The sequence below is a fragment of the Ahaetulla prasina genome, chromosome 7 (assembly GCF_028640845.1).
Source record: "Ahaetulla prasina isolate Xishuangbanna chromosome 7, ASM2864084v1, whole genome shotgun sequence".
NCBI lineage: Eukaryota > Metazoa > Chordata > Lepidosauria > Squamata > Colubridae > Ahaetulla > Ahaetulla prasina.
In genome coordinates, this window is record NC_080545.1 from 6,910,722 (window position 1) to 6,934,941 (window position 24,220).

The 24,220-nt window shown below is 43.6% G+C and overlaps 1 protein-coding gene across 1 annotated transcript in view; it reads right to left on the reverse strand.

The window, feature by feature from the left end:
* The window catches only part of SLC2A13 (solute carrier family 2 member 13), a 94,006-nt gene that overhangs the window by 16,870 nt on the left and 52,916 nt on the right, over window positions 1-24,220 (reverse strand). Inside the window, exons 5-7 of the mRNA XM_058189536.1 lie at window positions 17,830-17,993; window positions 16,598-16,718; window positions 8,800-8,925 (exon numbers count right to left, since the gene is read on the reverse strand). Coding sequence (XP_058045519.1) covers window positions 8,800-8,925; window positions 16,598-16,718; window positions 17,830-17,993 — 411 coding nt within the window. The remainder of the gene's footprint in view (window positions 1-8,799; window positions 8,926-16,597; window positions 16,719-17,829; window positions 17,994-24,220) is intronic.

Sequence of the window (24,220 nt, forward strand, 5' to 3'; positions counted from 1 at the left end):
TTTGGCAGGTTGCCAAAGACATCAAAGTTTGGTGATAAGGCCGATGGACTGGTTATTAAGAATTTTGTTTTGGACGAAGCGGAGAATGAATTAATTCTCAGCTGTTTTAATGAAATAAGTTTGTTGAGGACTGAATTGTGTTTACTAATCACTACTTGGGCCTTGGTCACAACAATTTCATTGAGGACTGCAACAGGGTTGTGTCTGACCTTGGTGGGCGTGGCTGGGGGGGCGTGGCCAGGGTAGGTGTGGCCAGCTCTATATCACTTGTGTCAGGGGGCACCTGTGGTGTCCCGACTGCTTTGCCAGTGAAAATGGACTCCCGAGCTCCGTTTTCGGCTACGACGGTCTCCTGCATCCCTCTGCCAGGGAAAACGGTGCTCGGGAGGGCCAAATGTGGCCCTCAGGAGCTCCGCACTCAGCCCTCCCAAGCTCCGTTTTTGCTGCAGAGGCACTGTGGACGAGTCCTTTGCTATTTCCAGGGGGGCCCTGCGGGCCAGATCTAAATACCCTGTGGGCCACATTCGGCCCCTTGGCCTTGAATTTGACACCCCTGCCCTAAATGAACTGGTGTTACTCATGTTTGCCTTTATTCATTGGGCAACACACATTTATTTGTGTGTGTGTGTGTGTATGTGTGTGTGTGTTTTTTTATCCGCATAGCTCCTTGCTATATTAGCTTTTAAGGAAATGGCTGGTTGCTATAAAGAAAATTATAATGCAGCACGGCGGTTTATTAAGGAAGGAAAGGGGGAGGCGAGCTGGTGGCAATTGCCAGGGGTTTTAATGAAGCGGAGAGTAGCTTTTCACATTCGTGGGCACAACAAGCGTTTGGAAAAGATAATTTATTTTTTTTAAAAGGTCATGTTAGTCCAGCTGCCTTGGATGTAGCCATGCAATGCTTTTCAGAATACTAATCGAGGCTCGGAGAAGCATTTGATCGGTTATGCGAGTCAAGAGAGCAAATTTCATCTCAGGTCAATAATGTGGACCGCGGGTAGTTCTTGACTTACCAACATTGCTTTAGTGACTGTTCAAAAGTTACAACAGCCCTGGAAAAGGGTGGCTTATGATCTTTCTTCGCACCTTCTGTGGCTGCCCTCTTGGAAGGATCTGTAGAAGAATTACTAGATTCTCGAACAGCTTTGCTCCTTAGGGTTGCATCTGTCTTGTAAACTCGCAAGATTCTCTTTTTTTTTGGCCACGTGTATGCGTACGTTCAAACTAGACTGGGATGTTTCTCTGTGTCATATATGTGTGCGTGTGCGGGTATATGCGTAAGGGTTATCTTTTGAGAGCGGAATGCAATGAAATTTCATTTTTATGGATGCTGATTAGTGTACATTTAAAATGACAATAAAGTTTTATTCTATTTTGCGTTCTATAGTCTATTCTATTCTATTCAGCATTCTATGCTATTCTGCAATTTATTCTACACGTCCTTTCTATTCTATACTTCTATTTTATTCTATTCTATTCAGCATTCTATTATATTCTGCACGTATTTTCTATTCTATATGTCTTTTCTATAATATACTTCTATTCTATACTGTTGTGACCCAGGCCCAAATAGGTAGTAATAAACTTAGCCCGTGGAAAAGCTAACTTTATTCGAACAGCTGGGAATTACTTCATTCTCAGCGTCGTTCAACTCAAAGTAAAACAAATGCCTCCCAACACAAATTCCTCAGTTATCTCGCAAACCTTAGTCCAATTAGGCAAACTGCCAAAGGCCCTTCCTGGCAAATGTCCAGAAGCCACAAAAACAAAGACATACACGAAGCAGAAGATAAAGCTGAAGACACAGCTACAACGTTGTTTTCCGGCAAAGCTGAAATGCTGGTGCTGGTCTGTTTTAAGACTTATGGGAGGGACCAATCATCTCTTGGCCCTACTCCAGAGTCGTCCTTTTTGATTGAGCTGCTCTTGCCTTCTGCCAGCTCTTCTCATGCGTGCATTAGGAACAGGCTCCTCCTGTTCCTCTGCCTCACTACTATCAGTCTCTGGATACCCTGGAGTCCGCACCCCACTCCCTGAGGGCCCTGGCCCCACCTCAGCCTCATCGCTCTCCGACTCCATTGCCAGCTCCGTAGGCTGCTGACGGACCACAAATATACTTCTATTCTATACTATAATCTACTTCTATAATTATTTCTATTTCTATAATCTATTTCTATTCCTATTTTAACTTTATTCAGAAGTTGTGGATGCTCCATCATTGGAGGCTTTCAAAAAGAGATTGGCTAACCATTTGTCTGCAATGGTACAGGAACTCCTGCTTGAGCAGGGGGTTGGACTAGAAGACCTCTAAGACCTCTTCAAGCTCTATTATTCTGTGTTCTAAGAAGCTTCTTCGGTTCTTGGTTGAGAAGCAGAACATTTTCAAAGGAAAAAACCAAGAAAGGCTAGTTGCCTTTGGAGATTAAGATATCTTCAATTGTATGCAGCCCAGAGAATGAAAATTAAATTGTATTCTATATCATTGTCATTTTCTTCTATACTTGTGCTTTAGTTTCTTCCTTGGGTACAAAGAAGAATTCTTCCATTAGCCATTAGAGAATGAAATTTCTACCGGAACCCGTCCTCTAGAATTTGAAAAATGCTATTAGATTCCGAAATGAATTATTCACCACCATCCGACACAACGCTAAAACTAAGATCTTAGTTGTCTCATGAAAAACATGAAATACTATCCTTAACCCATCCAAAATATCTTTTTGCATGGTTGGACGGATGACAAGGTTTCCAGTGTGAATTCTGTTATATCCTCTTTTATTAAAAAAACGAGAATTTTAATTGCTTGCACTGTAGTTCCCTGACAGGGCGAAGGGCCTGTTTCTTTCTTTACGATCAGCTGAAAATGCTATGGAAGTTTAATAGCACTATGTAAAAAAATAATAAAAAAATTGCAAATTGCAATGCTTTCTATATAACGTACTAGCTGATAACCTGGCATTGCCCAGGTATTTCGTTATCCCAATCCTGAAATTGCTCGTGGCATTCCAGAATTATGCTGGATCATACACACACACACACACACACACACACACACACTTGGGGTGCTAAGGGTGTCTTACCCCTACAGTATTTGTTTCCAGATAGTAAGTCATCTGTGCAACAAGTTTGGTTGAAATTGCCCAAGGCGTTCCAGAGTTATGCTTGAACATACACACACAGAGAGAGAGAGAGAGGAGCCATTGAGAGGGGCCTTTCTTCCCCCTACTCCCATGCCCACGATCCCTGCCCTCTCACTTCCCCCTTCCATGCGCTCCTCTTTCCCATCCTGTCTACAATCCTGGCATTTTGCCCCAAATCCACCAGGGGGCGCCTGCTGCCAAGAGACGGGAACATCAGGCACTTCCCCATTGGTCCACTGGAGGGTGAACGTCACAGCTGGCTTTCCAGAGGAAGCTGCAAAGGAACGGACATCACAAACAATTGTCATCACAAACAATTGTCGCTCTGGACGCTGCACTCGGTCTCCTTAGTGGCCCAGGCGTTCCAGAGTTATGCTGGAACACACACACAAACACACTCACCTGGGAGCCATTGAGTAGGGCCTTTCTTCCCCCTACTCCCAAGCCCATCATCCCTGCCCTCTCCCTTCCTCCTCCCATGAGCTCCTCTTTCCCGTCCTGTGCGAAAGCCCTGCTTCTCCTTCACAATCAGCTGAAAATGCTATGGAAGTTTAATATTGGCCAAGTGTGATTGGACACACAAGGAATTTGTCTTTGGTGCATATGCTTTCAGTGTACATAAAAGATACGTTCATCAAGGTACAACATTTACAACACAATTGATGATCAATATATCAATATAAATCATAAGGATTGCCAGCAACAAGTTATAGTCATACAGTCATAAGTGGAAAGAGATTGGTGATGGGAAAGATGAGAAGATTAATAGAAGTGCAGATTCAGTAAATAGTCTGACAGTGTTGAGGGAATTATTTGTTTAGCAGAGTGATGGCCTTCGGGAAAAAACTGTTCTTGTGTCTAGTTGTTCTGGTGTGCAGTGCTCTATAGCGTCGTTTTGAGGGTAGGAGTTGAAACAGTTTATGTCCAGGATGCGAGGGATCTGCAAATATTTTCACGGCCCTCTTCTTGATTCGTGCAGTATACAGGTCCTCAATGGAAGGCAAGTTGGTAGCAATTATTTTTTCTGCAGTTCTAACTATCCTCTGAAGTCTGTGTTTTTCTTGTTGGGTTGCAGAACCGAACCAGACAGTTATAGAGGTGCAAATGACAGACTCAATAATTCCTCTGTAGAATTGGATCAGCAGCTCCTTGGGCAGTTTGAGCTTACTGAGTTGGCGCAGAAAGAACATTCTTTGTTGTCCTTTTTTAATGATGTTTTTGATGTTAGCTGTCCATTTGAGATCTTGCGATATGATAGAACCCAGAAATTTGAAGGTTTCTACTGTTGATACTGTGTTGTCAAGTATTGTGAGACAGTAATAGAACTATGTGGACAAAAAAACCAATCACAAATTGCGATGCTTTCTACATAACATATAATCAAAATTACCCTGCATTCAGCAAACGTTTCCTCTGCCTCTAATTAAAACTTCTGCACTGCAATGTCAGAGGTTCGAGGAATTCTTCTTCGGTGTGGCCCTAACAATGACTGACTGAGGAAAAACGCATCACACCCGAAGGTTATTTAACAATTACCGTGAGAAATAAAAAGCAATGGTGAAAGTTTCCCGCAATAGAAAGAAATACAGGTAGCCCTTGACTTGCAAACTCATTTGAGCCCCAAATTTCTGTTGCTGAGTGAGTTTTGCCCCGTTTTACGACCTTTCTTGCCACAGTTGTTAAGTGAGTCACTGCAGGTGTTAAACTAATAACAGGGTTGTCAAGCAAATCTGGCTTCCCCATTGATTTTGCTTCTCAAAAGGGGATCACATGACCCATTCCTGTTGTGTCTTGCCCGCTCTCACAGCAGCCGGGGCCTTCTTATCTGCTCCCGAACACGGAGGAATGTATGCCTCCCGGCCCCAGTCCTGGCTCCATGCCCAGACAAGCTGAAGAGGAGGGGGCACCTCCCGGCCCCAGCCCTGGCTCCATGCCCAAGCAGGCTGCAGAGGAGGGAGCACCCCCCGGCCCCAGCCCTGGCTCCATGCCCAGGCAAACGGAGCAGCTAGACCCCTCCACAGCATGTGAGCCTGAGGAAAGTTTATTTCCAACAGCTGCTGATTGGAGTGACCCTCGCATCAGAAGACTGGATAGGCGGAGGCAACAGAAGGAAGGGAGGGGCAGGCCTTAATGAGTGCTGAGTCATGGAGCCACACCCCATGGCCTATATAAAGGATCTGCTTTCTGGCAGTCTCTGAGTCAGGCAAAGTCGAACTTATCTTGCTGAAGTCACTTACTGGTCTCCTGCCTGCTCTGAGGACTTTGCTAGGACTTTGGGCAGAGCTGCAGAGGCAAGCCTGATTCGGATTTCCCTAACCCGGCCGTCAGCGGAGGAGTGGGACACGACACATTCCATTCCATTTCATTCCATTCCATTCCTTCAATCGTATTCCATTCCATATTTTTTATTATTCTGTTCTGTTCCATTCCGTTCCATATTTTCTATTGTTCTGTTCTGTTCTACATTCTATTCTATTCTATTCTATTCTATTCTATTCTATTCTATTCTATTCTATTCTATTCTATTCTATTCTATTCTATTCTATTCTCTACGCCAGTGGTAGTCAACCTGGTCCCTACTGCCCACTAGTGGGCGTTCCAGCTTTCATGGTGGGCGGTAGGGGTTTTGTCCAATACTGAAACACTTTCCTTTTTTTTAATTTGATTGACTTTTAAAAAAAAATTTCACAGCACTATTTAAAAACATTTTGATTAGATTTTCATAAAATTCCCCATGACAATTTACATTTCTGAAAATATACTATTTGTATCGCCCGCGCATAAGTTTAGTTGACGTTACCTAATTGAAACTAAATGGCGCTATAGTGCGACCGCAAACAAAAGAGCCTCGTCCCAGAATAGCTCGCGCATCTCCCCCCCACACCACCCAGCTGTAACAGAAAAGCAGAGCGGGTAGCCGTCGCCCCTCCCCCAAACCCAATACACGATGTGCGAGAGGCATGCGCAGACGACAATACACTTTATAAATCACCATTACTGTGGAACCGGTGTGCGGTTTAGAAAATTTTACTACTAACAGAGATACAAAAGTGGGCGGTAGGTATAGAAAAGTTGACTACCCCTTGTCTACACCATGCCATGCCATATTTTCTATTCTATTCCATTCTATTCCATTCCATGTTAATGGTGTTAATACCACTTTATAATGCCTTGGTAAGGCCACACTTGGAATATTGCATTCAGTTTTGGTCGCCATGATGTAAAAAAGATGTTGAGAGTGTAGAAAGAGTGCAGAGAAGAGCAACAAAGATGATTAGGGGAATGGAGGCTAAAACATATGAAGAACGGTTGCAGGAAGTAGGTATGTCTAGTTTAGGGGAGACATGATAGCAGTGTTCCAATATCTCAGGGGCTGCCACAAAGAAGAGGGAGTCAAGCTATTCTCCAAAGCATCTGAAGGCAGGACAAGAAGCCGTGGTGTGGCTCAGGCTGTAAGAAGCCTGTTATTAAAACACAGCTGCCTGCAATTACTGCAGGTTCTAGTCCCACCAGGTCCAAGGTTGACTCAGCCTTCCATCCTTTATAAGGTAGGTAAAATGAGGACCCAGATTGTTGGGGGGGCAATGAGTTGACTTTGTAAATATACAAATAGAATGAGACTATTGCCTTACACACTGTAAGCCACCCTGAGTCTTCGGAGAAGGGCGGGATATAAATGTAAATAAATAAATAAATAATAAATAATAATAAATAAGAAGCAATGGGTGGAAACTAATCAAGGAGAAAAGCAACTTAGAACTAATTTCCTGACAGTTAGAACAATTAATAAGTGGAACAACTTGCCTGCAGAAGTTGCGAATGCTCCAACACTGGAAATTTTTAAGAAAATGTTGGATAGCCATTTGTCTGAAATGATGTAGGGTTTCCTGCCTGGGCAGGGGGTTGGACTAGAAGACCTCCAAGGTCCCTTGCAACTCTGTTATTATGTTATGTTATTATTTATTCCATTTCATTCCATATTTTCTATTGTTCTGCTCTGTTCTATTCTATTCTACATTCTATTCTATTCCATCCACTCTGTTCCATTCCATATTTTCTATTCCATTGTGTTCCATTCCATTCTATTCCATTCCATTCCAATCCAATAAATTTAATAGATAAATAAATAAATACTGTGAAGACTTACTTCAGAATGTTATTGTGACGACTGGTATGAAAGAACCCTACTGAAAAAGTGGCAATGAAGCAGACAGGATTTGTTTGAACACGATAAGATACAAGACAGCTTGTGTGCAGTGTATATATATGTACTGTACAGCTAAATCAAATGCATTTAGTTTTCTATATCTGAGTAAAACCTGCCTTAAAATTCAATCTAAGAGCACCATGGAGCACATATCAAACTGCAGTCTTACACACAGACACAAAAAAAAAAGAACGTAAATGCAACGTAAATTTTCTCTACAGATGATACAGAATCACAGTCACCAGGAGCAATAATTCAGTCATAAAATGGAAACACTCAATCGGCTTTTAATATAATAAAAATGCTGGCGTTTCTTGCACCTACAGCAAACAGATTTTGTACTGATGAAAGGGGTCTTTAAATAGCGGCGCTAAGCATTATAAAATATATCTTCCATTCCAAATGAAGTCTTCTGTGAATTTTGTTACTCTCGCGTGGCACATATGACTTCAACATCAAAAGTAATTATTGTTTAAAAAAATATATCTGTCCATCTATCCCCAGTGTGGCTAATTAAGAATAGAGGGGAAACACACTGAAGTCCTGACATCATCAAATAAGTTGGAAAGTCACAAGACTGCCACGTACAAACGCTGCTTTCAGTACCATTACTGAGCCAACCTTGAGCCGGTAAGGATCGAACTGCTGACAGAGGGCAGAGTCAGCCTGCAATACTGCATTTTAACCATTGTGCCACCAGGAAGAGAATGAGAAATGGAAGGAGGGAGGGAGGGAGGGAGGGAGGGAGGGAGGAAGGAAGGAAGGAAGGAAGGAAGGAAGGAAGGAAGGAAGGAAGGAAGGAAGGAAGAACAGCAATAGCACTTAAATGTATATATTGCTTCAGTGTTTTACAGCTCTCTCTAAGTGGTTTACAGAGCCAGCATATTATCCCCAACAATCAGTGTCCTCATTTTACCAACCTCGGAAGGACGAAAGGCTAAATCAACCTTGAGCCAGTCAGGATCAAACTGCTGGCAGTGAGCAGAATCAGCCTGCAGTACTGCACTCTAACCACCGTGCCACCAGGAAGGAAAATAAGAAAGGGAATAAGAGAGGAAAAAAGGGAGGGAGGGATAGCAGTAGCATTTAGACTAATATACCATTTCACAATGCTTTACAGCCCTCGCTAAGTGGTTTACAGAGTCAGCATGTTACTCCCAACAATCTGGGTCCTCATTTTACCGACCTCGGAAGGATGGAAGGCTCAGTCAACCGTAAGCCAGTGAGAATCGAACTGCCGGCAGCCAGCAGAAGCAGCTTGCAGTACTGCATTCTAACCACTGCACCATCATGGCTCTTGATTTTATCTTATAGTGTGTTTATGAGAATTCCTTTTCTCATAAAAACACTGTTAAGTACCATCCTGAAAACTAATGAAGAAACAGCGGTGTTTTCTTTCTAAGGTACACCGAAAAGCATTTCTTACAAAATGAAGCCACACCAAAAATAACTTACCTGCCCCAAGCGGCTTCCATTGTCGATTTCTTGCTAGCCGGAGCGCAAGACGATTCGATAACACTTGACTTGTTCAGTTTGTAGCAAAACCCGCACATTGGATCCAGCATGCAGCCATTACAATTGCTGAAACGAAGAACGAAAAGTCACCGGAATAAATAAGACAGCCTTTTTTTTTTTTTAAAGAGAAGTGTTCATTAAAGAAGAGTGGGAGTTCACTGGTTTCTCAAAACGACAAGCCAACGATGTGCCAAAGGTTGCTTTTTTTTAAAGAGAAGTGTTCATTAAAGAAGAGTGGGAGTTCACTGGTTTCTCAAAACGACAAGCCAACGATGTGCCAAAGGTTGCTTTTTTTTAAGAGGCAACTGGACTTTCTTGGTTTTTCTTGGAAAACCATGAATGAGTGAATGAAAATATAATGGCCTGGCTAAAAAGGAAGTCCCGAGGAATCGTATCGCAAAATGGGAGTGACAGAAGGCGAGATCCTTTCCCTGAAAAAAAGCAGATGTCAGGGTTCCGAGGGATGCCCTAATTAAATCACGAGCCTCGAGCCAAGATTCAAAAGAAATCCAGTTATTTATTAGGAGCTTCATCGGCACATTCGCAAGTGAAGCCAGCTCTGACTCTACGTAATTTACGCCCCAATCAAGTCCCTGTTTCCCCCCTCCCCCAGCGTGCGTCATCAATAGCAATTTCACGGGTTGTACTCCCCTCCAGCCGCTGTGGGTAACCCTGGGATACAGCCTTGAGAGACAGAAGTCTGGAATGTGCATCTTTTCTTTGGCTGATGTGCCGTTTCGTCGGTTTCACACACACACCCCCTTGCTTATGGCAACTCGAGAGCAGGCCAGGGATGCCTTGTGAGTTGACAGCAGACCTATATTTTAAGAGAACCAGTTTGGTCTAGCACAGGGGTGTCAAACTCGATTTCATTGAGGGCCGCATCAGGGTTGTGTTTGACCTTGGGGGGCTGGAGTGGGCGTGGCCAGGGTGGGTGTGGCCAGCTCAATCTCATTTGTGTTGGGGGGGGCGTCTGTGTTGGCCGAGCACTCCGCCAACAAAAACAGGCTCCCGAGCTCCGTTTTCGGCTGTGACGGCCTCCTACAACCCTCTGCTGTTTTCGCTGGCAGAGGCACCATTGGCCAGTCATTTGCTGTTTCTAGGGCGGCCCCGCGGGTCAGATCTAAGCACCCCACAGGCTGGATCTGGGCCCCAGGCCTTGAGTTTGACACCCCTAGTCTAGTGGTTAAGGCACTGGGCTACAATGCAAGAGACGTTGAGTTCAAGTCCTGCCTTAGCCATGAAAACCAGGTGACTAACTCTGGGCCAATCACCGGGAGACTTTGAGTTCTAGTCCCACCTTAGCCTTGAAAGTCGGCTGGGTGACTTTGGGTTGGTCATTCTCTCTCTTCCCACCTCACAGGGTTGTTGTTATGGGGAAAAAACAGGAGGAGGAAAGTGTGTTGGCTAAGTTTATTGCCTTGAGTTATTTGTAAAAATAATAAAGAACACAATATAAAATAAATAAAATTAAGATGCTACTTGTTGTCTTCTTAAAATCATACTACATTTAGATTTAAATGAACCTTTGATATTACATCAAAAGCGCTGAGTCGAAACAAAGAACAACTTTCTTCTAATTAATATATTAAATAACGGATTGCTTCAAAGTCCTTTTAGCTTACTTGGTAAGCGGATAAAGATAATTGCCGGAGGGGCGAAAAAAAATCACAAAAAAGGCAGATCCAAATGTTACTTCCCATAAGCATAGAAAAAAATTACAGAGAGAAACATCTTCCACAACAGACACAAGTTTTAAAGATTTTTTCAGAAAGCATGCTGTGGAAAAGGGGGGAAACCCCCCCAAGAAAAATAATATTCCAATTACAAAAACAACATTCGTACTAAATAAACATCAATGAAAGAAGGAACTGGTGGAATGCAATTAAAATTAATTGAAGCAATGGTGCCTGAACAGGATTTACTCCCAAGTCTTTAACAAATATCAAAAAGCAGATGCCAAGTAGTGGGTTCCCACTGCTTGTAAAAAAATATTGAGTATTTCAAGCGTAAAATCTGCACCAGCTGAATCTTCCAAGCGATATCTATATATATAAAATGAAGGATGGGAGTTCTGGATGGTAAAACCGGCTTGCTTTCATTTGTAACAAATCCACTTTTAGCAAATATTTCTGGCTATCGTCTCCGAGCCGACAGAAGCAGAGAAAACCAAGAAGGGAATAATATGGGAATGGGATGGGAAGTTACGGGAATACATCCAGTCTTTTAGAAAACAACTAATGCAACCCCAAAGGTGCTTTTTTCAGGAGGCAACTGGACTTTCTTGTTTTTTCTTTTGAAGATGTTTCGCTTCTCATCCAAGAAGCTTCTTCAGCTCTGACTGGATGGTGGGGAACGAAAGGATTGATATTCCTTGCGGACAGCTGGTCATTTGCATCCTTTTAGAGGGTTGTTGAGGCCACTTGGAGGTTTCTCTCTGTCCTCAGGGTCACCTGAGTGGTGCAAATGGTTCCTGTAGTCTGCAATTTTTCCTCTGGAAATCCGTTCCTACTCCCACACCATTCAAAGGGTGTTCATCCCAAATTGTATAGCTAAACGTCTGGAGACTCTGAGGACACAGATAAACCTCCAAGTGGCCTCGATGACCCTCTAAAAGGATGCAAATAACCAGCTGTCCGCAAGGAATAACAATATTTATTTCGAAAGTATCAGACGCGTAAACTCTCTTTTGAGTTGAAAACTGGCCTGCTGCCCCTCTGGCAATTTTAGATTAAATTAGAGATTTAATAAAGAGAACCGTACTAAAAGCTAAGTTAAGTGCAAGAACCCCCAAAACCGTTTTACTGCTTAGCTAATAATTTCAGGATTTATTACCAAGTCATCCTTCATCTCGACAGCATGAACTTCCCAATCAAATTTTAATTACATGTCGATTAGAGCAAGGGGAAATGGCTCGAGCAGGCATTTTAAGGTTTCTTCCGAGCATCTCTGGATCAAATCCTTCGGTGTGTTTTTTTTTTGAAACCATAATCTTTTCATTATAAAATATGTTTCTAGAACTCAGAATAACAGAGCTGGAAGGGACCTCGGAGGTCTTCTAATTCAACCACTCTGCTCAGGCAGGAAACCTTGTGCCATTTCAGACAAATGGTTGTCAACTCTCGTCTTAAAATCCTTCAGTGATGGAATCACCCACAACTTCTGGAGGCAAGCTGTTCCACTGATTAATTGTTCTCACTGTCAGGAAATTTCTCCTCAGTTCTAGGTTGCTTTCTCTCCTTGATGAGTTTCCATCCGTTGTTTCTTGTCTTGCCTTTTAGTGCTTTGGAAAATAAGTTCACCTTCTAGTCCTTGTGACAGCCCCTCAAATACTAGAATACTAATAACATATCCTCCCCCACCCGCCCAGTCCTTATTTTCTCTATTTTTTTTCTCTGAAACAAAAAAAATGACCAATGACCGTTTTCATACTCAGAACCAATTCAGCATCTCCACGTTTGTGTAATAAAAATTCAGACGCATGGCAACCGACTCGTATTTACGACGGTTGCAGTATCCCGGGGGGTTACGCAATCCCCTTTTTTTGAGGCCTTCTGACGAGCAAAGTCAATGGGGAAACCAGATTCATTTCACAATCCGGTAACTAACTTAACAACGGCAGCGATTCAATTAATAAGTATGCCCCCCCCCCAAAAGTCGACCATTAACAAATTTCTGCTTAACCGCAGAAATTTTGGCCTGAATTGTGGTCGTACGCTGACACATCAGGGGTGTCAAACTCGATTTCATTGACGGCCGCATCAGGGCTGTGTTTGACCTTGGGGGGAGGGGGCGGGGAGGGGGGAGTGGCTGGGGGGGGCGTCATTAGCTCAACGTCACTCGTGTCAGGGGAGCCTGTGGTGGCCTGAGCACTCTGCCAGCAAAAACAGGCTCCCAAGCTCCGTTTTCGGCTGTGACGGCCTCCTGCAACCTACAGTGGTGGGCTTCAGCAGGTTCTGACCAGTTCTGGAGAACTGGTAGTGAAAATTTTGAGTAGTTCGGAGAATTGGTAATAAAAATTCTGACTGGCCCCGCCCCTCCCATCTATTCTCTGCCTCCCAAGTCCCAGCTGATCGGAAGAAATGGAGATTTTGCAGTATCCTTCCCCTGGAGTAGGGAGGGAATGGAGATTTTACAGTATCCTTCCCCTGGAGAAGGGAGGGAATGGTCCTTTGCTGTTTCCAGGGCGGCCTTGCGGGTCAGATCTAAGCACCCCGCGGGCCGGATTCGGCCCCCCGGCCCTTGAGTTTGACACCTCGACCTATATTGTCTTCTATCAATTGGATGAATCTTATATAAAGTAAAAAAAAATAAAGTAAGGTACCCAGAAGCACCCCGTGTTTCTCTCCTTCCGCGAGAAATTCCTTAGCAACACTGCGTTGATTCAACAACAACTCCTTTATATCACGGAGATGTTATATCAACATTATTATATCAAATTCAAGAGCATCTCATAATGAAACAATTAAAAAGCAGCAGAAAATTAACCCAGAAGAAAAACAATGGACGATTAAAAGAATTTAGTTAAACAGCAATTCATAAGTCTTTACTGGCTTGTATTCAGGCCAATCCAGAATGTTTGTAAAACTGCATACAACTCAAGCAAATTTCAGCACATTTTAACAACTACCATCTATGTATGTACCAGGGGTGAAATGCTACTGGTTCGCACCGGTTTGGGAGAAGTGGTAGTAAAAAAAATGCTGCCAATTTGTCTGAACTGGTATTTCCAACGATCAGCTGTGCCGCGCGATTTATACCCTGCTTTCTAGCAAATATAAATCGCGTGGCATAGCTGTTCCACCCCTCACTGTTCTACTTACCTTCTTAAGCCTCCTTTTTCAGCGCTGCGCAGTAGCGCCTATGGTGCGCATGCACACGAAGCCTGCGTTTGCCAAGCACTGTGCACGTGTGTGTGAGCAATGCACATTTGGCGTGTACTGCGCATGCGTGCGCAGCGAACCGGTGGCAGAGCTCTGAGGATTTTACCACTGGTATGTACCGATTTTTAACACATTGTCAATCAATTGTACAGCCCAATTAGTAATACCAAGGCTTAATTCCATACAATGAAGAATAATCATCCTGGCATAGTTGTGAATTCAACCACTATTTCTGTCCCTTTCAACTTCATTAATGGATGGCAAACTAAAATCATATTTATGTTATGTTGCTATCTGATGTTACGGATGTAATTTCAACAGTTCTTGCTCACCCATTAAGTTTCCCAGGTTTAATTTCTGTTGATTTGCTCCATAATTGGAGTTAAAGGAACTTTTAATCATCTGTAGACGATGTTTATAATTAAAGAGTTCACATCGAAGAGATTCCTGCAATTTGCCCTTAAAACAGCCTACGTTGCACTTTCGCAGGTCTTCCCTCTGCTCCTAATTCTCAGTGAGGTGCTTCTACTGAGCCTCCTTCTCGGTCAGATCCAATTTGAACTGAGCCAGCTGTTTTGCCAACTCTTTCTCCTGGTGGCTGCTTAGCTCCAACAACTGCTTCCTGTTGGGGCCCAAAGGAGGCCAGGCGGGGAGGTGAGGAGGGGCTGGGAGGGGAGGGGTGAGTAGAGGACGGCGAAGCGCCCCTCGACGTGAGTGACATCGATTTGGCCACGCCCAGTCAGTCACATGATCACCTAGCCATGCCCACCCAGTCGGTCATTAGGCAGATCATATTAGTGGTCCGCGGGATTTAAAATTATGAATTTAGTGGTCCCTGAGGTCCGAAAGGTTGGGGACCCCTGTTGTAGACAACATTCGTCATCATCTTTTAATGACCCCATCAGTGGTGGGATTCAGCAGGTTCAGACCAGTTCGGGCAAACCGGTAATTGTGACCTATGGGTGGGTGGGCCTGCCCTGCCCCCTGCCACGTCCCACCTGCCCCCTGCCTTGGTGCTATGCCATCCTATTCAGCCACGTTTTCTAACCACACACACAAGCAAAGTGCATGTATGAAAGGCGCGTGCGGGGCAAAGCGAGTGTGCACACTCACTCACATTTTCGGTGCTGGATGAACCGGTTGTTAAATTATGTGAAGCCCACCTCTGGAGCCCATAATCCCTTGCGGGGTGGAGTCTGGGCAACGGAATGGAGCTGAGTGTTTACTGGCCGGATGCCCTTCCTTGTTGCCAATGCGGAGTTATATTCAGCAGATATATTCTCATCATGCTCAGAGAGAGAACTATCTGCCTCTACTTAGGATCGAACTCACAGCCTCCTGATTTAACACATTAAATCACTACTACTTGTATCAACTTGCCAGTTAGTGTGCATATAGAAATATGTATTGCTACTCCCATCTGACTAGATCAGTGGTAGTCAACCTGGTCCCTACTGCCCACTAGTGGGCGTTCCAGCTTTCTTGGTGGGCGGTAGGGGTTTTGTCCGATACTGAAGCACTTTCCTTTTTTTAATTTAATTGACTTTTTAAAAAAAATTTCATAGCATTGTTTAAAAACATTTTCATTAGGTTTTCATAAAATTCCCCGTGACAATTTAAATTTCTGAAAATATACTATTTGTATCACCCATGCATAAGTTTAGTTCACGTTACGTAAGTGAAACTAAATGGCGCTATAGTGCGACCGCAAACAAAAGAGCCTCGTCCCAGAATAGCCCGCGCATCTCCCCCCCACAACCCCCAGCTGTAACAGATAAGCAGAGCTGGTAGCCGGCGCCCCCCCCAACCCCAATCCACGATGCGCGAGAGGCATGTGCAGATGACGATACACGGCGCATTACTGTGGAACCGGTGGGCGGTTAGAAAATTTTACTACTAACAGAGATACAAAAGTGGGCAGTAGGTATAAAAATGCTGACTACCCCTGGACTAGATGAATCGTAAAGGAGAAGGAGCTATTTATGCCCTCAAGATCATCATTTCAATGCAGGAATCCAAGTTAAAAGGTCCTTCGTAAATCCAGCTTTGGCCTGAAAAGATTTAGCAAAGAGGGACTCAGGACCTCCTCATGGTAAAAAGGTTTTACGGGAATAGAGATTCTGTGACAGGTAGCTATCAATTTACAACCATTTCTTTAGTGGCTGTTTAAAGTTAACCAACCACAGGCCAATGACTTGTGAAAGCAAGTTCGTAAAATGGGAAAAAACTCATTTAATTTCCTTCGCAATGAAAACATTGGCCTCAGTTGTGGTTTTAAGTCAAGGACTAGCTGTAGAATTAAGTACTTTATTCCAGAGGTGAAACACTCCTGGTTTGGACCGGGTCGCCCGATCCGGTAGCAATGGCGGCAGGTGGTTCGGAGAACCGGTAGCAAAAATCCCTGCCCCGCCCCATGCCCAACTGAGCCGCACAATCATCAGAGGTTTTTGTTTTTTTTTTAACTTTTAAAAGCATTTTTCTTACTGTTTCAGATAATTCCAGATAAATTCAGATAATTTAATAGACAATTATTAAAACAGCCTTGTAACTATTGAATCAAAAACTGCAGTTTTGAATATTAGGTTAAAAGAGGTCTTTGTTTTACATTCTTGTGTTGTTGTTCTAATTCACTGTGGGGAAAAATAATTAGGGTATGTTTTTCTAATGTTTGAATAGTGCCAATTAAAATATTCAAAGGGATATCAAGACTGCTCCTGGATTCAGGAGTTCTGCACCCAAAATGCTTGGCTAATTGTAAATTCTTAACTAATGTGAACATTCATTATATACCGCATTTCATCTTAGAACCACTGCAGAAGCTTCAAAGGTTTAATGAGCTAATCAAAACTACTTACCTATATTTTGTGCAGCTGGAGTTTTGGCCCGAGTGGCTTTCGGGGTTAAGAGTGACTTGTGGTGAAGTTTGAGCCGAGAGCAAAAAACCCAAAGCTAAAACAACCAGGGCCACAGTAGTACCTATTAAAAAAAAAAAAAAAAACATTCCAGGATATTGTACAAAATTCACACATATTCACACAATTGTTAAGCGAATCACTTAATTCAGGGTTAGGGTTAGGGTTGAAATCCCTAATCCTAACTTGAAATCTGGCCCTCAATTAAATCAAATTTGAATTCATTGAGGGCCACATCAGGGTTGTGTTTGACCAAGGGGCTGGGGGGTGGGGTGGGCGTGGCCAGCTCAATGTCACTCAAGGCTCCATTTTTGCCCGTGACGGCCTCCTCTCTACCAGCGAAAATGGAGCCGGGGGGGGGGGGAGCGGCACTGGCTTTCATGGCTAAAACGAGACTAGAACTCCCTGTCTCCTGGTAATCGGTCTAAAGTCACCCAGCTGGTTTTCATGGCTAAGACAGGACTAGAACTCCCCATCTCCTGGTGACTAGCCCAAAGTCACCCAGCTGGCTTTCATGGCTAAGGCGAGACTAGAATTCCCCATCTCCTGGTGATCGGTCCAAGGTCACCCAGCTGGCTTTCATGGCTAAAACGAGACTAGAACACCCTGTCTCCTGGTAATCGGTCTAAAGTCACCCAGCTGGTTTTCATGGCTAAGACAGGACTAGAACTCCCCATCTCCTGGTGACTAGCCCAAAGTCACCCAGCTGGTTTTCATGGCTAAGACAGGACTAGAACTCCCCATCTCCTGGTGACTAGCCCAAAGTCACCCAGCTGGTTTTCATGGCTAAGACAGGACTAGAACTCCCCATCTCCTGGTGACTAGCCCAAAGTCACCCAGCTGGTTTTCATGGCTAAGACAGGACTAGAACTCCCCATCTCCTGGTGACTAGCCCAAAGTCACCCAGCTGGTTTTCATGGCTAAGACAGGACTAGAACTCCCCATCTCCTAGTGACTAGCCCAAAATCACCTAGCTGGCTTTCATGGCTAAAGCGAGACTAGAACTCCCTGTCTCCTGATGATCAGCCTAAAGTCACCCAGCTGGCTTTCATCGCTAAGACAGGACTAGAACTCCCCGTCTCCTAATTTCTAACCTGATGCGTTAACCATGAGGCCAAATCTCTACGGTCTGTTTTCAAAGGCGCTTCCATTTGTTCCCCTCCATTCTTACATACCCGCTAAACTTCCCAGGGTAAGTTTGCGCCGCCCAACTTTTTCTACAAGCCAGACTCCCACAAGCGTGAAAATGAAATTAGTGAAGGCGGTCAAAGCGGCAAGCCAGATAGCCAGGCGGTCATCTCGGACACCCGACATCTGCATGATGGTTGCGCTGTAGTACCTGAAAGACAAATAACCTTATATGTGAAGTACATTCACCGATTCGGACAACAGACGAAGCGACAGATCGGTCTTTTGTCATGGATAGCGATAGACGAAACGGTTCCGTTCGAGGGACGCTAGTATTACGCTCAAATCCGTCAAGACACAATAAATTGGATCCTTGGAAGATTCTGGCACTCGGGCAAATCGATGTTTCTCTCTCGGCATCCGTGCTACTGTTATTATCTCAAGCAATTAGTGAGCATAACACCGGAAACAGATCCTACAGGGAAGAGGCATGAGGGGAAAAAAGGCATGCTGTAGTCGTGCAAAATGTGATTTCTTGCCTTCCCCGCATTTGAAAAATTTCTAAAAACTGTATTCTGGTAGCTGCGGCAAATTCTTCACTGTGGCAAATCAAATTAACTGGTCTGAAATATTAAGGGAGAAATGGAACGAGTTGTTATTTCGGTGGCAATAACCACTGAAGTAGGGGTTTTATTTTTTTGTTCCAAATTTATGGCTATCCACCGATCCATCTTTTTATCCTTCCATCTATCCTATTATCTATCTATCTATCTATCTATCTATCTATCTATCTATCTATCTATCTATCTATCTATCTATCTATCTATCTATCCATCCATCCATCCATCTATTATGTCATCCATCCATCCATCTCTCCAACCATCCATCTGTCTGTCCGTCCGTCCGTCATCCATCCATCCATCTTTCTGGAAGCAGTGGTGAAATGTAAAATTTGTTTCTAATTGTGGCTTGATGGGGGGGGCTTGGTGGGGGGCAGAATGTTACTGGGTAGGCGTGGCCAACTTTTTTTTTACTTTTAAAAGCATTTTTTCTACCACCTCTTCCGCCGAAGAGATTGTAGAAAAAAAAACGGCTTTTAAAAGGCTCCTCTGACGATCCCAGCTGAGTTGCCTGATCGTCAGAGGCTTTTCTTTTCTTTTAAAAGCATTTTTTTTGCCTTTAAAAGAAAAAAAAAGCCTTTGATGATCAGGCAACTCAGCTGGGATCGTCAGAGGAGCCTTTTAAAAGCATTTTTTCAACAACCTCTTCGGCGGAAGAGATTGTAGAAAAAAATGCTTTTAAAAACTTCCGACGATCCCAGCTGAGCCGCGCGATCATTAGAGGCTTTTTTTTTTAACTTTTAAAAGCATTTTTTCGGCCGAAGAAAAAAATGCTTTTAAAAGTAAAAAAAAAAACACAACCCTCTGATGATCGCGTGGCTAAGCTGGGCATGGGCAGGGATTTTTGCTACCGGTTCTCCAACCACCCGCCGTCATCGCTACCGGATTGGGCGATCCGGTCCGAACGGGAGCATTTCACCCGTCTGGAAGTCATATTACCTTGATGCCTTCAGGATCCAGGCCTGCCACAATCCTACCATGGGAAGTTGGGGGGTGGGAATTGCATGAGTGGAGTAGAATTAGCCATAATAAAACTTTGCAGAGAAGTTCAAGGCCAGGGTGTCCGACAGCTGTGCTGAGAAGAAAGTGGAGGTTGTCTTCTGTACTGGGGGACATGTGGGAGAAGTGGGCAAGGTCTTGAACTTTCTTTTGCGTGAGGAAAACCTGGAAGCTCTCAGATTCGGGTTTTCCCAGATGCGCTCTCACAGAGAGGGACTCCTCAGGGTGCCGTCGGCCAGGCAGTGCCGGCTGGCGAAACCCAGGGGAAGGGCTTTCTCTGTGGGGGCTCCCACCCTCTGGAACGAACTTACCCCAGGACTCCGCCAACTTCCTGACCTTCGAACCTTTCGCCGCGAGCTTAAGACACATCTATTTATCTGCGCAGGACTGGACTAGATTTTTTAAATTTGAATTGGTTTTAATGGGGATTTTATTATGTGTATCGCTATTTTTAATTATTCAGCCATATGTAATAAGTTTTTTAATGGATGTTTTATTTTGTATTTATATGTATATTTTATTTGGCTGTGAACCGCCCTGAGTCCCTAGGGAGATAGGGCGGTATAAAAATACGAAAAATAAATAAATAAATAAAATAAATGTGCCAATATGACATCTCTAATAAAAGTTAGCTTTGAGGAATTGCAAGCCTCGGAGTTTGATTTCGTTGGGGGTGTTACTTGGAACCCTGACATTAACCTGAATCTTGCAATTCCTCAAAGCTAACTTTTATTAGAGCTGTCATACTGGTCACTTTCTATCTCTCTATCCATCCATCCATCTCTCTATCCATCCATCCATCTCTCTATCCATCATCTCTCTATCCATCCATCTACCCATCCATCAGTCTAACTATCATCCATCTATCCATCCATCTACCCATCCATCCATCCATCCGCCAATAATTCTCACCATCTTACGCCACCCATGAAAGTTCTCCTGAGCATCTAAATATATGCACCCATCCATTTTTTTAGTCCATTTGCTAAATGTACCCTGCAAGGCTCTCTATGCTGGTTTAACCCTACTGGAGTAGTTACACTGACAAAAACCGAAAAAATATTGTACCTGGGGGATTGTCGTTCACAGAGTTAGCATTTCTAGTTGGTTAGATAGCTTGATGGTGGCTATCCAATTACTCAGCACAGTCCAAAACGCAAGCAGGAGTATTTCCAAAATGTAAAATGCCAGTGAATGTTTCTATCTATGGAAACACAGTCATCTTTAATTGTGTCCAGTTCTGTCCAACCCTAATAATATGTTTGGAGTTATTATTAGCCACTACCGGTCCTTGAACAGTTAACATGTCTGCTAAAGATGTTTTCTCTTTTGAGATGTAAAGCTAAAAATAACAGGTGTTACGAACCTATGATGGTACTTCAAATGCTTTTCCACTGTTTACATGTCAGGTTGATTGGATGGTATGTCTTAATAATGGACTAAACTAAAGTTTAAAAATAGAGATTGAAAATAGGTATCAGCATCCAGCATGACAGCAACTAAGGGACCAAGACAATGGTCATGGCATTTAAGAAGTGATCCAGTACAGTTGGAAAAAAAACCTCTTGCGTTTAGAAATATCTCAAGTCAGGGGTCTCCAACCTTTTCGATTTGTGGACTTCCAGAACTCCTCAGTCAGCAGGATAGCTAGATAAAGATGACAGGTAATAAATGTAGATAAACAATAAATAACGGATGGATGGAGGACAGCTAAATAGATAGCACAGATGGATAGAGAAGATAGATAATAAATATAGATAAATGATAAGTAAATAATACATAAATAATGGATAGATGGTTGGACAGATAGATAACATTGATAGTAGAAAGGATAGATAATAAATATAGATAAATGATAAATAATGGATGAGTGGATGGAGGACAGATAAATACCATAGACAGGTAGAGAAGTTAGATAATATAAATAATAATAATGATAGATACATAAATAGTGGATGGATGGTTGGACAGATACAGTAGATAACATTGAGAGTAGAGATAACAGATAATATATATAAATGATAAATAATGGATGGATGACATATAGCATACATAGGTAGAGAAGATAGATAATATAGATAAATATATTTATAGATTTCACCCCTGATCTCATGTGCCGATTCATAAGATTAAGACATGGGGAAAAAAACAACCCAACAGATTTCAGGCGTATATTCCAAAACGTTTTCCCAACAAGCAGATGAAATAGCAGCAGCTATGCAAATCTCCCATTGCTTTCATGAAAAGAGAACAACGGCAATAAAAAAAAAAATCAAAAATTCAGGATTCTGAACAATATATCATTACGGAAGGGGTTAAATCCAGCAGGTTCTGACAGGTTCTGGAGAACCGGCAGCCGAAATTTTGAGCAGTTCGGAGAACCGGCAAATACCACTTCTGGCTGGCCCCAGAGTGGGGTGGGAATGGAGATTTTGCAGTATCCTTCCCCTGGAGTGAGGAGGGAATGGGTATTTTGCAGTATCCTTCCCCTGGAGTGGGGAGGGAATGGAAATTTTGCAGTATTCTCCCTCTGGAGTGAAGAGGGAATGGGGATTTTGCAGTATCCTTCCCTTGGAGTGGAGTGGGAATGGGGATTTTGCAACATCCTTCCCCTCTAGTGGGATGGAAATGGACATTTTGCAGTATCCTTCCCCTGGAGTGAGAGGGAATGGGGATTTATTTATTTATTTATTTATTATTTTTATTTTTATACCGCCCTTCTCCGAAGACTCAGGCTGAATAGCCAGAATAAAACAGCCAGAATAGCCAGAATAAAACAGCCAGAATAAAACAGTAACACAGCAATTAAAACCATATATCACTAAAAATCTACCGTATATACTCAAATATAAGCCGATCCGAGTATAAGCCGAGGTCCCCAATTTTACCCCAAAAAACTGGGGTAAACTGGGGACTCGAGTATAAGCCAAGGGAGGGAAATGAGGCAGCTACCGGTCAGGGAAAGCCTCCCTCCCTCAGCCGAGAAGGCTGGCGGCTCCCCCGCCCCGCCCTCTCACTGCACCGGCAGGGCTTCCCCGCGCTAATGCAAAAGCCCGCCAAGTTTGCACCATCCGGTATAATGTGAAAAAAAGAAGAAAAAAAAAAAACCTCGAGTATAAGCCGTATATACTCGAGTATAAGCCGAGGGGACGTTTTTCAGCACAAAAAACGTGCTGAAAAACTCGGCTTATACTTGAGTATATACGGTAATTCAATTTGGCTAAGAGTTAAAAATAATAGAATAAAATTATAAAACCCCTATAAAACCCCATTAAAATTTCCATTTAGGCCAGCCCTGCTCGATGAAATAAGAAAGTCTTGAGCTCGCGCTTAAATTTTGCACTATCCTTCCCCTGGAGTGGGATGGGAATGGAGATTTTGCAGTATCCTTCCCCTGGAGTGAGGAGGAATGGGGATTTTGCAGTATCCTTCCCCTGGAGTGAGGAGGGAATGGAGATTTTGCAGTATCCTTCCCCCGCCATGCCCACCAAGCCATACCACGCCCACCAAGCAATGACCACAGAACTGGTAGTAAATAAATTGGGATTTCACCACTGCATTATGGTGTATACCCCTCAATACTAGGCTCTATACTGGAAAGTACAACCTCTTAACCCCCAGTGTAATTTTTATTCTTTTATAGATGGAAGATTACACGCATAGAGATTCACTGAGCTATTCCCCTTTGGGATAAGCAACGTTATGAGAAACGCAGAAAAAGAATGAGAAGCGCGGAGGCAAAAGAAATTGAACACAGGAGATAAGAGAGAAGGAGAGGAAACTTAAATCTGGTTTAGTAACGCAATTCATTATATGTCTTCATGTCTTTCTGCCCTGTGGAGCAACAACAGTGTGCTGCAGCAGCCAAAAAAGCCAACGCAGTCCTAAGCTGCATTAACAGAGGGATATAATCAAGATCAAGTGAAGTACTAATAAAGGTAAAAGTAAAGGTTCCCCTCGCACATATGTGCTAGTCGTTCCCGACTCTAGGGGGCGGTGCTCATCTCCGTTTCAAAGCCGAAGAGCCAGCGCTGTCCGAAGACGTCTCCGTGGTCATGTGGCTGGCATGATTCAACGCCAAAGGCGCACAGAACGCTGTTCCTTTCTCACCAAAGGTGGCCCCTATTTGCATTTTTTTATGTGCTTTCGAACTGCTAGGTTGGCAGAAGTCGCAAGTACATGCCAGTTGCCAAGCCTTCTGAATTTTAATCACATGACCATGGAGACGTTTTATATCAGCCTGGGCAGGGATTGATGGCCATTTATATTTTAAAGCTCTTTCATAATTCAGCTTCCTTCTCCTCCGCCGACTATCAGGAAAGCATAGTCCCGTCTGATTTCACACGGTTGCCTTGGTAATAACTAACGCTACCAAATCCAGTTTCTCTGCCCAATTTAAAATCTATTAATAGGGAAACAAAAACTATGTGGGGGAGAGAAACCACTTCGTTGACATACACGGCTTTGGGAACGATCGAATGGGGTAAGATTGTTGTGGCCCGCCGGCCCCAGCAGAGCTGGCAGCAGGGTCGGACAATGAGGAGGTTGGGGAGGAACATGGGACAGTCCTGGGGGCTGGGGAAAGCTCGAACAACGGCTCTGCATCGGAGGCAGAGAGGGAGCTAGACAGCAGCGAGGCAGAGGAACAGCTGGAGCCCGTTCCCAGTGTGCGCATGCCCAGAGCTGCCAGAAGACAAGAACAACTCAGAAAGCAGGGGCAACTCAGTAGTAAAGCCACACCTTGGAGGTGATTGGCCCCTCCCATAGGAAACAAAAGAGGAGTGAACAGGGAGTGGGCTTTTGCAGGAAACAATTCTTT